The sequence below is a fragment of the Aptenodytes forsteri genome, unplaced genomic scaffold (genome assembly GCF_000699145.1).
Source record: "Aptenodytes forsteri isolate BGI_AS27 unplaced genomic scaffold, ASM69914v1 Scaffold175, whole genome shotgun sequence".
Lineage (NCBI taxonomy): Eukaryota > Metazoa > Chordata > Aves > Sphenisciformes > Spheniscidae > Aptenodytes > Aptenodytes forsteri.
The window spans coordinates 185,901-200,414 of NW_008794723.1; the positions used below are offsets into that span (position 1 = coordinate 185,901).

At 43.7% G+C, this 14,514-nt stretch overlaps 1 protein-coding gene across 1 annotated transcript in view; it reads right to left on the reverse strand.

Annotated features, from left to right (window-relative positions):
- Window positions 1-14,514, reverse strand: part of PTCHD4 (patched domain containing 4) — a 93,931-nt gene that overhangs the window by 66,496 nt on the left and 12,921 nt on the right. Inside the window, exon 2 of the mRNA XM_009273859.1 lies at window positions 174-654. Coding sequence (XP_009272134.1) covers window positions 174-654 — 481 coding nt within the window. The remainder of the gene's footprint in view (window positions 1-173; window positions 655-14,514) is intronic.

A 14,514-nucleotide genomic window follows, 5' to 3' on the forward strand; every position in this document is an offset into this window, starting at 1 on the left:
CAAATTTTTTTTTTCCTTTTTTTTTTTTTTGGCAAGGCACAGATCTATTTAACAAGATGAAAACGACTTAGACTTTCACTCAAGGTAAAATCTGCACTTTATAACCCAGGATGTAATTTACAATCCTGTCATTAAGCTCTGTTAATCCTATTATTATGAAGATAAATAATTACCCATAGCGAAGAAAGGGATTCCCAACAGAGTAGAATTATATTTTCCATCAGTAATGAAAAATATCCCTGCCGCAGTGACACTGGAAATACAGATAGTGAGTACTCCCAAGAGTCCCAGGAAAGGTTTGCTACGCAGGCAGTCCTTCATGGAGCTCGAGAGGGTAGCAGTCAGGAGAATCAGCATCAGGCTCACCAAAATCTTGCCCCTGGCCAAGAGACTGGTCTGGTGGAAGTCCTTCCAGAGGCTAAAGGACGCTAGTGAGTAGAGCTGCAGATCTTGGTGATCCAGCTGCATCTTGTGCATCAGTTTACAGAATTCACTCTCCCATTTCTCCCCAATGAGGTCCTGGGTGACAGAGCCATACGTTTGGAGGTAGTAAGTGATTTGGATGGCTCTGGCTGATTTGACTCTCTGGTCCTTGCTGTTTGGTACTTCCATGACCCCTCCGAGCTGGTGGCCAATAAAACTGCTCCTTCCATCCTGGGAGGGAAAGTAAAAAAGATGAGCATGTGGTTATCCTGCGTAAGATGTGATACAGTGATACCATTTGACGCTGCCTTCCTTTCACAGACATGCCAAGAGCTCGACTCAAAGGCCACTGCAGTCAACAGCAGTCGTGCCATTCACGTCAGCGGGCTTTGGGACGCATCCTTATTCCCTGCCACAATTCTCTTCCTTACTCATTATAGACTCATTAGCAATTCTGTGCTGCAGTTCAGGGACTGCCCAGATATTCATTGCGGTCCCAGATGTTTGGGGACTGAAATATAGCATGCAAGCTCCTCACCCTGCGGGAGAGGATCGCTTTTCCACATTTTAACTGTGACAGAAAACAACAAACCTCCAATTACTGAAGTATGAAATGTTTGAGATGAAGATCAATTTCTGGAAGATTTGTGATTTCATGACACTTTGGAAATGCTTTTAAAAAGCTGGAAATGTACGGAAAATGAGGCCTGGTTCCTCAGTACACAGATGTAAATGTAGATGGATCCAGTTTAATAGCTACTCTGGCTCTAGAACAATATAATTAAAATCAGACTTTTTGAATTGTTTATTTGAAGTTTCATGGATTTCTATCAATGGCACAGAGATAAGAATCTACCTTACACCTTGATTTAGCCAGGATTTGTTTTTTTATATTCGAAGAACATAAACCTTACTCTGCTCTCAGTTATTTCAGTGTATGCTAGGACATAAAAACTCCATGACAATCAGTAAAGGACACATCAGGTGCACTCAGGATCAGCCTCCATCTATTTACAAGACCAGACTACTTTTTTGTAGAGTTATGTGGTCCCATTTAGATGGTTTTTTTTCTTTTTTTGTAAAAAAGGTTTTGTAAGAAAGGTCCTTGCTTTTTAGCCACTGGTTATTCTAGTTCTCTAGAATAACTGTGATGTGCCCCTTTCAAGACAGGGGAAGCTTGTGTGGATTTAGATCAAACCCAGTTGCAAACTGAGGAAGAAGATTGAGCAGATTGTATAAAAATGTCCTAGCACAAGTAATCTCTTTGATCAAAAACTCTAAACCCAGGGATTAAATGTCTGTTACACACCAAAAAACAACACTTTGCTTTTTTGTGTGTAAATGGGATTAAAAGTTTTCAGATTTCTTTCCTCTTGTATTTAATAAAACCATAAAATTATCAAGCCAGTTAATATATGAAATATCTTGCAGCAGCGAGTTCACATGAGATAGTACTCTTTGCTAGATGCGCTATGAGAATGAGCTGACTGACAGCCTGAATTTGGGAGATGCTCTGCCCTACACACACACATGGAAGCAGTCATCTGCAAAAGGCTAGAAGCGTTTGGGGGAGACACTTTTAACATCTATTACATCCAACATTAACCGTTTCTAGAAACACCTGTGCTGCACACAGGTCATTATCTGAAATTGCCAGACCTGCTCGCCGTAATGATTCCCATCCTAAGGAAAAATCAATGAAGCAAGGTACCAGGCTTTATGAAACATAGATGTCTTCCGGGATGTCTGCTCATAGAGCAAATAAATATCAGAGATTGAGAGACAGTGCCGAAAATGTTTTATATACTCACCTTGCCTTGTCTCTGGTATGTAAAGGAGGTAATCCTCCCACTGAGAAATTTCTGCCCATGCCTGCTTTCATGGCAGGAGCTCACACTGTTTTCAGCATTTGCCTGCCACAGCCCAGGGAACATGACAAAGTGCTTTTCAGAAGTTAATTTTTTCCCTATTCCCAGTTGTTATTTCCCATTGAAATAATGGCTTCTGGCGAGGTATCCTGGCACGAGGTGACATGAAAGGTGATTTGCAGTCTAATGCCAGCTTCTCAAACCACCTGAAGCCTCATTGCAAATGTCATATAAGCAGAGACAGCTAGCACAGAGGGGCAGCTGGTGCTGTTTGGACTCCAAAAAATCCTCATCTCTGGCATTTCATGTTAGAATCCTGTTTTGATTCATTATTTCTATTTTTTTCTAAGGAGGGGTCACACCTGACACTCACAGACTCACAAAAGATACATTTCGAAGCTGGTAATTACGGTTTGAGCAATGCAGTCACTGCTCACGTCAGATGCAACTTCGCAGTTAAAAATCCCCTTTGGCACTGCTTTGAAATTTTAGGGAGAAATGTCATATTTCCTCAGTATATATGCAGTGTTGACATTCAAACGTTTTCAGCCACTGCAGGATACTTTAGCAGCACAGCTCCAAACTCAGACAATGGACTGTAATTCAGATTTCATTGATTCACTATGCAGCACGCACGGCAAGGTTATGGGAAACTTTGCGATGACCATCTGCCTTCCTCTGCGAAAGGTGCACGAATGACGGCAACATTTCAAAAGAGGCAACAGAGCAGGCACAAATAAATCATGTTCTGCTGTATCTCCCATGAAACAGAAGATAACGGCTATTTGTTACACTGATGTACAATAGGGCACCCAGCTCATATGTCAGCAAAATAAAGAGCGAGCTTTCAGATGGAATCAAGGAAATCACAGATGCTGAATTGCTTTGAGGTCGTTTTGTCCGTCCACTTCTTTCCAAAGGCAGATCGTTTCCTATCTACGCAAGGGTTTTGCCTTTGCTGCTTTTATAGCATGCAAACACGAACCTGCCACCACGGCATTTGGGAAAATGGGGCCCTTTTCTAATACAGCTCACATACTGGCTTTGCCAAATGCTCCAAGCAAGAAAAAGGTCCTGTTGTGCTAGGTGGGGTTGTCACATCAATGGTTACAATTCCTCAGCAAGGAAGACAGAAGAAAGATGGGAAAAAATATTGCCTTTCATCCCATTTTACAGATGAAGACTGAAGTGTGGGAAAATGAAGACCTAGCTGCCAACATGACTTTCAGCATTTCCTAGAGGCCTCCAAATCAGGGACCTAACTACCTCTTGTCTCATGGGCACTTCAGGGGAGTTATTCAACATCCCATGTTCTCTGTTGTCCTCCAGGACCAGAACTGAAAGATGTTGCTGGCCCTCACCTTCCCTTGGCAGCCCTTTCACAGCCCCACAAACACCGGGGCTCTGAGCTTACCCGGCTTTTCACCTCCTTGCCTAGGACCTGTCACCTCTTGGTGAAAGAAGGAGACATGAACGGCTAAGCTCCTGGGCTAAGCTCTAAGGTTTGGGGAACAAAATGAGGCCACAGTGACTTGTATAAATGAGGCCTGAAGGCCAGGCAGGTTTTGAACAAGATCCCTCATTCTGTCTAGTTCCTCAATGAAAAAAAGCACTTTCTGCTGTTAATTAGCACATCCTTCCTGGTATATGCCTACATGATGCTATTTTTAATTTCGTAACAATAGTTTCATGTTTCAGAGTACAAATCCCTTACACATTTTACCTACGTATGTTGCTACTCTCTGATCTTATACACAGAAAAGCAAACTCAAAAAATACAGTAATAATAACACTTATTGGTATAATTATTAATGGTTCATCATTTTACACCCATGTATCTCCAGAGGATCTACAACACGAGATGATAACTGTCTTTAGCAAGGTCACTTGCATGGCTGGAGCCTGAATTTCAGATTCCCAGGCTGTGTCTATGTGTCTTTCCCCCTTTTTTTTTTTTTAGTCTGGTGAAAACTTCACAATGTCTGTTCTCCCAGAGGACAAAAAGGGCCATCGTCCATTCTGATGGCAGCTAATTTTCTCCAGACCTGGGCATCTTTAAAAGTGGCATGAAATATCGATCACTTGCTGGGGGCATGTGATATTTGATCTTAAACAGGGGCCAAGCAAAAATCTTTGCTTTGATGGATACTATTAAATTGTTTTTTTGTGTACTCCCTTCTCTTTTTCTAGATGCCCCAAAGCCATTTGGTAGATTTAGACTCTGAAAGGGAGGAAGACAAGAACTAAGGACTCTCAGAAGAGTGAGAGATGACAGACATCAACAGCATCATCCACCTTTTCCCCCAGGATGATGGATTTTGCCACCTGCGTTTATACAGACCTGGCCTTGCACGCAGTTGAAAATCCAAACTCCTTGTCTGTTCAGCAGTAAAAATCACTAATGGTGAATGGATGGATGCAGAATAAACCCCTAATATATTTCAGGCTAAAAACTCATCTGTAAAGGATGCTTGGACCCTTAATATCCTAAAAAGATGTGTAAATGGCATGGGGATATTTGGCTTGCTCCAGAGCTGAGTGCAGGACCTCTCAGGTTAAACAAAAACAGCTGCTCCTACTGAGCAAAACATCTTTTGCTGGTGCTAATGTAGGCATAGATCCTCTCTGCATGCAGCCCAGAGGGATACTAGCAATACTCCCTTACTACTAAATTACCTGGGACGCTTTTTTGTTTCCTTAATAGTTTCAGTGCGGCTGCTGCAGCCCTGACTCCCGTCTCCAGGGTTCTGTGTGGTCCCTGCCCGCTGCCACACCAGCCCTGGGCAGATCGCCTTCTCCTCCCTGCTTTGAATGGCACCAGCTTCCACTGGCTTCCTTCTCATGTGAAAAACAGAGGGTTTAAGGTATTTTTGAGATGGCATGGCTCCTGCCTTCCCAGCGCCCTGCTCTGTGGAGGCTGGGGCTGGTGAGAGGTTTAAAAGTCATTTCAGATCCCTGCAAGGAGAAGAGGAGCCCTGGTACCCTACTGCCAGATCACTCTCATTCAAGTACATTCACAGAGCCTTTGCCAACAAATTTATCTCTATTTTTATTTTTCTTTGACTGCTACCTCTTATTAACTGGAGTGATGGATAATTATCAAGCTACATTCTAGAAATGTTAGGATAAAACATGCAATCCTGGTTAAACTCTGTTTTACCTTAAAAGCTTAAAAACATTCAACAGGGGGCAACCAGGAATGTCTATCAAAATATATTGTGTGATAAACTTCCTAATGAGATCAGTGCAGTTGTTTCTCCCCATGATAAGGACATTCCCACTCTACCAAACATAGGCCATAGAAAGTATTACACTAAAATCCACAGAGGTTAGGATGAAGTCAGTTGCTTTAGTTCAGCTTAAGTTTTCAAGGTAAAATAGAATAAAAATCCCCTTTCTTTGAGGTATTATTTAAAGGCCAACATATTTGGTTGCTCCTACCTCCCACTAGCTCATTGTAAAACTTTGGAGGGAGTTTTTTTCTCCCCAACCAAACTGATTTCTCTGTCCCTGTCCCTAGTATAGTTATCCATGGAGACCTTATACCAGCTGATCCCTATTACACAGCCACCAATTGCCAACAGTTCCTGAAACATCCCTTTCAAATGGTTGCACGTAACGCTGATTTATGTCAGCACAGCAGTTTTCCTGCCCTCAGAGCTGTGTAGGTGCTCTTGCACACCCACCAGACTGCTTGCTGTGCTTGTCTCTGTGCAGCTATTCTGTATGGCTCAGCAATGGAGAAAGAGTCCAGGGCAAGTGAGCCCTGAGGGCAACGCATTTGAGGTAAAACCTCCGCTGGCTGGGAACAGGGATGCAGCAATGGCCATGTGGTCTGTTCACTCAGCAAAAATTAAATGTATGAAAGTGGCCATGAGAAGCTATCCAGGAAATAATCCTATAGGTCTCTGCTGCAATAAAGAACAATTCAGTTATTTCCAGCTATCCAGCAATGATGAGGTTCAGTTTACCAGCTAGTCAAACAAATTTGTTTTTCAGTCACTGGCAAGAGTCAGGCACATCCAAACAAAGGATGATCCAACCCACCAGGTACAGGTAAAAAACAGACTTGCCCTCTGCAGTTGCCTGTCTCTCTCTGTTTACAGCAGAGGCACAAGATTACTTAAGACTTGATCCTAGATTTTGTCAGGCGAAAAAGTTAGGAGAGATTAACTCACCCTCAGTGGCAGATGCAAACACAAAACTAGCAACTAGCTGACCTGTCTTGTCATCCCTGGCTCATATTGGCCCCTTCACAGGCATGTCCTGCATGTTAACAAACATACAGACCTTGAGCCCCTCCCAGGGAAATCAAGGATCACCAGAGTTATTTTTAAGTGAAGGAGACATGTACCCAGAACGTCCAAAAGGCAACCAGAACTGTCTGGCACCCCTTTCTGATGAGTCTGGGCTCATGCTCCTTTCCTTTACTGCTTTGGGTTTCTAGTTTTTGATCAGCTAATTTGAAAAGAGGCAAGAACAGGAGAAAAGTATTTCAAGAGATTTATATACTCTAGGATTAATAACAGAGAATGAGAGAAGTGTTCCTAACGCACATCTATTCCTTCCAAATAAATCAAGTTATGGAGGAATTTATAAGGGTGCAATAACAGACTGTGATTGTTACTGAAGACCTTTTCTGTGTGGAGGAGCTTCTGGTGCTGGACACACTGTATTTCTGAGTGGCCCTCTCCAGTTTGCTCCTTCAGTATCACCCCATCAGGTTTTCAGCTGTCAAGAGAGGGGAATGCCAGAGGGAAAGCAGAAAAGGCTGTCCCTCCACCTTTGCTTCCCCTGCACATCCCTCAGGAATGAAAATACAGGATAAGCCCTCTCCCTTCCAGACCAGCTCACTCCACACCAAGCTTTCCCTCCTAGACTGTACTTCACCTTTACACCCTTTTCAAGCCTCCTGTATTCTTTGGCCTATCTTCAAGCTCTTCATCGCTCAACGGAAGAGCTCGTCCTTCAATCTCAAGGTCAGATTCCCATTCGGTCCATCTCAGATCCCATCCCAGTTCTTCTGGGAAAAGAGGGGTGGATTTACTGCCCAGATCACTCCCAGTGCAGCTTTGTCCCCAGTTGTCCTAAACTGCACCCGTGCACCCAAGGACACAGTGGTGCCCTTGAAGCTGCTGAGTAATACCTATGTTGTCTGTGATTACACACCTCCCCTACGTGGGGAAGGGTATTGCTGGAAGATGGGGGGTTACAGACAGCACAAAGAGGACCGCAAGCACTGGGAGGTAATTTGGGGGCACAGCTGACCTATCTGCCTTCTTCTCCCCTCCACCAGGAGCAGGATCACCGTGAAATAGCACAGCAGTGAAATAGCTTTGGCACTGACAGCTCAGGCAGCGGCAGGTGAGTTGGTGGCTGCACCCCAGCCCTGCGAGATGGATTCAAGGGTGAAGGGCACAGATGGCTTTGGGTGCCCAGTGGCCTGGGGACTGGTGAGATGGCAGGAGAGGAAGCCCTGCAGTGGGTGGCTCAGCAAAACTTGGTGTCAGTGACATCAGTTCACCTTCCACAGGAGATTTGTGTCAACAGGACCTCTCAAGTTGTAGGTAAGCCTGGGTGTGTAAATCTACCAGGTCAGGTCTTAAAATACTGCTGTCCTCTTGTTTCCAGCAGGCACAGAGCCGCAGCTCCCTCCCCACTTTATATTGCCCTTTGAGCTTGTGCTCTGCCCTGTCCAGGATCAAAAGCCCTTGAGGCAGTCACCTTGGGCTCAGCCCTCTGCTTTTCACTGCCTGTCCCTGCCAGTGGAGCTTCCCTGGTACCACAGAGCAAAAAGTCAGGCTGCACCTAGCCCCTAAATCCCCCAGGATGAAGGATGATGGTAAAAATAATCACCGCAGACCAGCACAGTTTCCTCTGCCCATCCATGAATGGGTTCCTGTCGGAAGGATGGCTGTGGAGAAACTAAGCAAGTGGGAAGTGTGCTTTGTGGGGGGATTTGCGTAGCAAGAAAGTGGTCAATGATGCAAAAGAAGTGGAGTTTGTTGTGACTGTAAAATAAAAGTGGGGCTATGGAGTGGGGTGCCCTAAAGAGACTGGAGGTGTGAAAAAGAGGGAGGCAGGAAGGAGAAAACACAGGGTGAGGGGTAACAAAGCAGCAGTTCTCATTGCACGCTGACCACCCAGAAAGAGGGCAGGAGAAGGCAGGTGGGAGCAAAGTTGCTTTGACATCCTCCTGCAAAGCTGTGTCTCCCATGCCCTGTGCCGCTGTGCCAGTGGCAGCAGACAAGCACAGCCCTGCACTGCAGTCCCTGCTTCAGCTCTCGCCACCTTCCCATCCCCCTCCAGCCTCCCTCCTTCCCACCTCCCCACAGGGACCCAGACCACACGGTAGCATCAAGCAGAACGGCAATAACTCAGGGCGGGGTTTAGCTACCCTAAACTGATCCCCCACCCCAACAGAAGAATAGGAAATTTCAAGCATTTCCACCCCAAAAGTCACACTTCAGGCTGGGTAGCACATGAGTTATTTCTTCCTGCTAGCGTCTATCTGCTCCCGGGCATCTGGTTTGCAAGGTCTACACGGCCGTACTGTGCTGCCCTAGACCCGTGTGTAGGGACCCGTACAGCGGCAGGAGGATTCAATGCCCATCCCCAGCTCTGAGGGTCTCCCCAATGGCCTGTAACAGGTCGACATGCAAAGGGTGAGCAGTCGGGGAAGAAGGAGAGGGTGGCATGAATAACTCCAGCTCCGTCTCTGGTCTGGAAAGAAGCAGGGACTTGGTTTACGGGTCAGTGGCTTCCTCTTAACATGCACAGGACCATGCCCTGATTACTGGAGATTTTTGGCTGCATTCCCCCACCTGCACTGTTTGCAGACCAGCTCTAGAGCGTGGCAGGTTGATTCAGCTAACCAGGAGCTTTGCACTGAGGTGTGGGAATTTCCTCAAAAACAGTTTTTCTACCCCAGGACCTCCATGCTTCTTCACATCACCAAGCAGGACAATGTTCATATTTTTCATATATTCAAATCCTGCTTTATGACAGACTTCTGTGAGGAGGTGCCACATGGGTTTAGGAGGGGAAATCCAAGCTCCTGCATTGCATGGTACAGTTGTGGTCCTCCACCTGTGCAAACTGGGACAACATCTAGGCCTCTGCCAGGTGTTAAGCCATGAAGAATACCCAGGTCCAATTAAAAAAAAGCTGAGTTTGAGGCCTCTGCCAGGTGTTATTAAAGGTCCCAGGTCCAATTAAAAAAAAGCTGAGTTTGTCTCCCTACCTTAGTGTTCATCCCAAAGGATTTTGTTTGTGCCAAAGAGAAACGTAGGAATGAATCACTAAGGAGACAGTATTGCCTCAAGGGACATGTGCAAAACACCAATATTTGGATATATACAGTTAAACACACTCACGTATGCAGGTATGTGTGTGAAGAACAATTTTACTATCTCTCATATTTCGCAAACTCTAGAAATCTACAGCATGAATACTTTATATTAAAGAATACTCCATGATTTCATCCACAGCGCAAACTCAATATTAAAAATGTTCAAAGGAATAAAATTACAAAGGGAGTAAGAAGACAAGAAATGCTTTTTCAGTGTGGGCCAGTGGTCCATCTAGCCCAATTTTCAGTCTCTGTGCATTTCTAAAGCATGACACACCAAGATAGTGTCTTCCATAACATGGCTGGACGATGCCTTTGGGAGTCTCATAGTTATTGTGGATTTTCCAGCTCTTCAACAAACAAAAAAGTGAAATGAGATGCTGGGAAGGGAGAGAAAGAATGCAACTGTTCATTTTTTAACACATAAATTCTTCTCCCAAATGCAGGGATTTGAAAGAAATTGGCAATTAAAAGTAAGCAAGATTAATGAATTAAAGCTATCTTGTGCCCCAGTGAAATCTGAGAGAGTTTTGTTATCTGAAGAGGGTCATCATTGTTTTCTCCAAATGGGAGTAAATAGGACAATATTCCACCAGAACGCTTTCTGTCTCTTATGAATGCCTAATCTTAAAGCTTTCTTCAAGTCCATGGAGTTACAGGCTAAGCAAGAACCTAATTCCTAAAGTAAAAAAAAATGACATCAGAAAATACTAAAAATCAAGAAAACCTCTTTTCTTGTCGTCTTTCCATATCAACAAAAGCAAAAAGGCACAAAACTGTTTGCAAAACTTCACCACACACTTCATATGCACAAGCTGAAGGGTTTTGGGGGGATGAGAATGGGATCCAATAATTGTCCCTAAAAGAAGATCCTAAAAAGGGGTCACACGTTTTCACTGACAGGTTTGTAGGCCCTCTTGCTTTGTGTGCATCCCACTGTGTACCTCATCTAATTGTTTTCCCTACACCGCTTGAAGTCCAATACACACAAGAAATAGGAAGAACACCTGCCAGGAAGCAAAAGGAATTGGATTTGCCTGGTTTTATTACTCCACCTAAAGGAAATGTTAAAAAATAAACAGCAGAGAATAAAAAGTGAGGAGTAAAGCAGATCCAAAGGAATCATTTAAGCTCGTACAATCTGAAGTTTCAATAATGGCACAGAAAATGGTACTTTTTTCTTTTTAAATTATGTTTTATGTTGGCAAACATCTCTTTAATTTTCTCTTGTCTCTGCTCTTCCTGGTTTCTCTGGGGACCAGCAGCCAAAGTACTGAAACGCTGCGATAATGTTTTATCAAAGGCAAGAAGAAAAGAAATAACTGAGAATCAGACAGAGCCAAGTGTGATGTGGCAAGATTTTGGGGCTAGCATGGTTTTGAGGTTAAATTCCAGCTAAGCAGTTTGCAGGCTTAACTAAGCCTAGCCTTCGAATGCAAAGCGCTGCTGCGTTCCTACCCAACTCCTATCGGGAGCTTCCACTCTTGCAGCGCTCAATAAGATATAACAAGGCACTGCACAAAGCATATGCAGTTAAGAACACTTAACACTTCCAGCTGAAAATTCCTCCTTTTTAAGAGAAAATTAATCAGTTTTCCCTCTTTTGTTTTTAATCTCAAATTTGGCATTGTGAAGCAATTTCTCTACCCTGAAGCATCCCCCCCCTTCCCTCCAGCACACACTGGTTTTTAATGAGTTTGGCCATTTGTTAGCTGGAGACAGCCAAAAAAATGTCTGGTTTCAGATGTTTTTCCTTTTTTTCTCTTCCTAACGTTGGACCAGAATCTAGAAAGGGGGAGTGGAAATAAGACATTTAAGTAGGCCTGTGTTTAAGCATTAAAATATAACTGAAGCTGGGGTTCTGGATCTGCATATGAGATAGCTGACTCCCACCCAAGGTACTTTTGAATTCAGTACGTTTAAAGAGAGTTTTCACCCCCACGTATGAACATCATCAGGTAGTTTTTATATTTGTAAAATCTGTCTCAAGCTCACCTTGTAACACGTGCCCTTCATGATAAAATCTTATGTTCTTAGTAGCCCATAGAGATGAAGGTGCTGTCATGTGTGATTCTCTAGCATGTTTTCTTTAATTCTTATTCCAGTCAAAAAAGTAAAGCTTATGGCATCATCTTGCCTTTGGGCTTCTCATTGCCTCCCATCACTGGGGAGTTTGCTGACATTATGAGGGCCAGCTTTTCTTTATTTTTTTCAGCCATACTCTGTGGGACAGGGTGTCTCATGCTGTCTCAGACGGTACAGGGCACATTTGCAATGATAAACAAGTGTTAAACAACAGCGTGCGACAACCTGAAAATTTTAAATCAGTCCAAATTCTGCATCTAGAGATTGCAGGAGTTGCTAACAACTGCCACTGATCAAGCTGCACGTGCTGGGAGCAATTCATCTTGATGCAGCCTTTGCGCTGCTGGGGCCTGGGAGGACCCACATGAGGTACAGCAGATGCTAAGGTCTCAGTTCAAACTGTAATCACTGGTCACCAGTGAGGTTCTGGCATGGCCCAGGACCTTGCTGTGCAAGGTGCTGTGCAAACGCACAGCTGGAGAAGCTACCCACGCTCCAGAGATCTTCCCATCTGATGCTGAAGTTTCCTTAGTCGCTGTATTTCACAGTACGAACTGGCGATGCTGCCAATGGAGGGGTCCCTTCCCTCTCCTTCCTGATCCTGCACCTCCTCCCCGCCAAGCTTGGGAGCAGCAGTTCATGTGGCATGTGGTGAACTGGACTGGAGAACTAATCCAGGTTTATGCAAACTCAATGGGAAGGAAAAAAGAAAAAGAAAAAAAAGGTTTAATTCCCTCCTTGCTGCCAGCTGGCTCAGGGTTTCTTTAATTCCTGTGCTCAAACCCTGTAGTCCGGTGGTGGAGTCAGCTATGCAACACCTGAATAGCTTCATCCTCAAGGTGGCTGTATTTCACAGCTGAGTATTTGTCCTTTCGTGCGAGTACACAGCAGCTATTAACTTCAAGCAGAGTTTCTGATTTGGATGTGCCTCTTCAGCCAGAACAGGACTCGAAACATGAAAAGTCAGAATTTAGACTCTGAGGCCCTGCGTCAGGCTGCCTAACCAAACCTGCCAGGTTAGCAATGCCAGGACTACCAGGCTGCCTGCTCAAGGAGAAGAGAAAAACGGAGCATCTCTGGAGGGCAATTTTGATCTTAAATGGACTGAATCTCATTCTTAGGATTTTTAGTTCTCCTAAAGCTTACAATGTCCCAAACCCTAATTAAGTACCTTCATTAAATGCTTAAAGTTAGGTTATATGTGTTCCTAGATTTATATGTTAATGTAGTGCTATTGTTAGGAGTGAGTTCAAGATACCAAGTAAGATGAATATTTGTTACTGTGTTACTTCTGAAGAAATGTAGTATACTCACTGTAAATAATAATAACAACAACCACCACCTTTTCAACTTATCTGAGATGTTTCCCTGCAAAACATCGATTTTTTTTCCCCCAAAATAGACATTTTACGGTTACTTTAATGTAATACATGTTTAAAAAAAAAAAAGGCTTTTCAAAGTCCCCTGGAGTGCAAAGTGATTTTTCAATTTATATTGGTATAACCTCTTTGGAAAGGTTTTGCTTCTGGCAGAACAGGAAGGATTGGACTTTTAATTTTAAAACAAAAGTGCTGCAGATGGTGGGACCTTGTGGTATCTAGCCACCTTTGGATTTCAAACAAATAAATATTTAGGGAAAAATTCTGATAAAGTAAGCCAAAGAGTAATCAGATGGTAAAGCGCTTCCAGAGGATAGAACCTCAGCATTTGTCTTCTGAGCACAGAGTACTGCAAAATCTCAGTCCCCCCTGCTGCAATAAACTGCCAATATCTGGCAATCTATTTTGCAGGAGGATGGCATTTAATTCCAGTTCCTTCAGTGGAAGTTAATTCCTTATTCAGATTTTCTTTTGCAACCGTCTAATAATCATTTCCAAAAAGAGTTTTTCAAAACCCTGTCAGAGATTTGGTGTGAGACAAAGCTGCAATGGGCTTGAGAAGAAGCCTTAATTTTCCCCATGAAATTATCCTGGGAAGTTTTTTCTCATGTCAGCGCAGATGCAGATTATACCCTAGGTCATTCAGAAACACTTCACCTGACGTAAGTCTTTCCTATAAAGATCTTAAAGTTTAGCATATTCCCATGCTTATGAAAATTTGATGGAAATTTTTTTTTGTGTGTGTGATTTGAAATGAAAGTATGGTGGGATTCAGCTCACCTAATTTTAACCAGCTGAAAGGTAAATGCATAATCTGAACATTCTTTCTCTGGTCCATGATGTTTCTGAAGGGTGAATTCATCCCCGTCTAATGTAGCTGTTTAGAAAAAGTGAAATGCGTTGCTTCTGGAGGTTCACCTTTCTTCCCTCTGATTGCACACTGGGCCCTGTTTAGATTAGATGCCAAACATAAAAGGGCTCAAATTAGAAGAAATATATCCCATCTTTGGGATGGGTTTTCCCATCGTGACTCTCTGTATGAGCATCCGCAAACTGCTACATCATAGACCCGCAGTGGCAGGGCAGGGTCACAGCCTGACTCTGCAGACCAGACCAGGTACCATCTGCTGCAGCAAATGGCCTGGTGTTGTGGACATTTGTCAAGAAGAGGAGAAGAAACGGCCTGACTCCATAATCTATTTCACAAACCTCACCAACCTGTTCCTAGAGACTTGGTCTGCAATCACACTCAAATTGGATAAAAAATAGTAGAATCATAGAATCATAGAATCATAGAACCACTGAGGTTGGAAAAGACCTCTAAGATCATCGAGTCCAACCGTCAACCCAACACCACCATGTCCACTAAACCATGTCCCTAAGCGCCTCGTCTACACGTCTTTTAAAT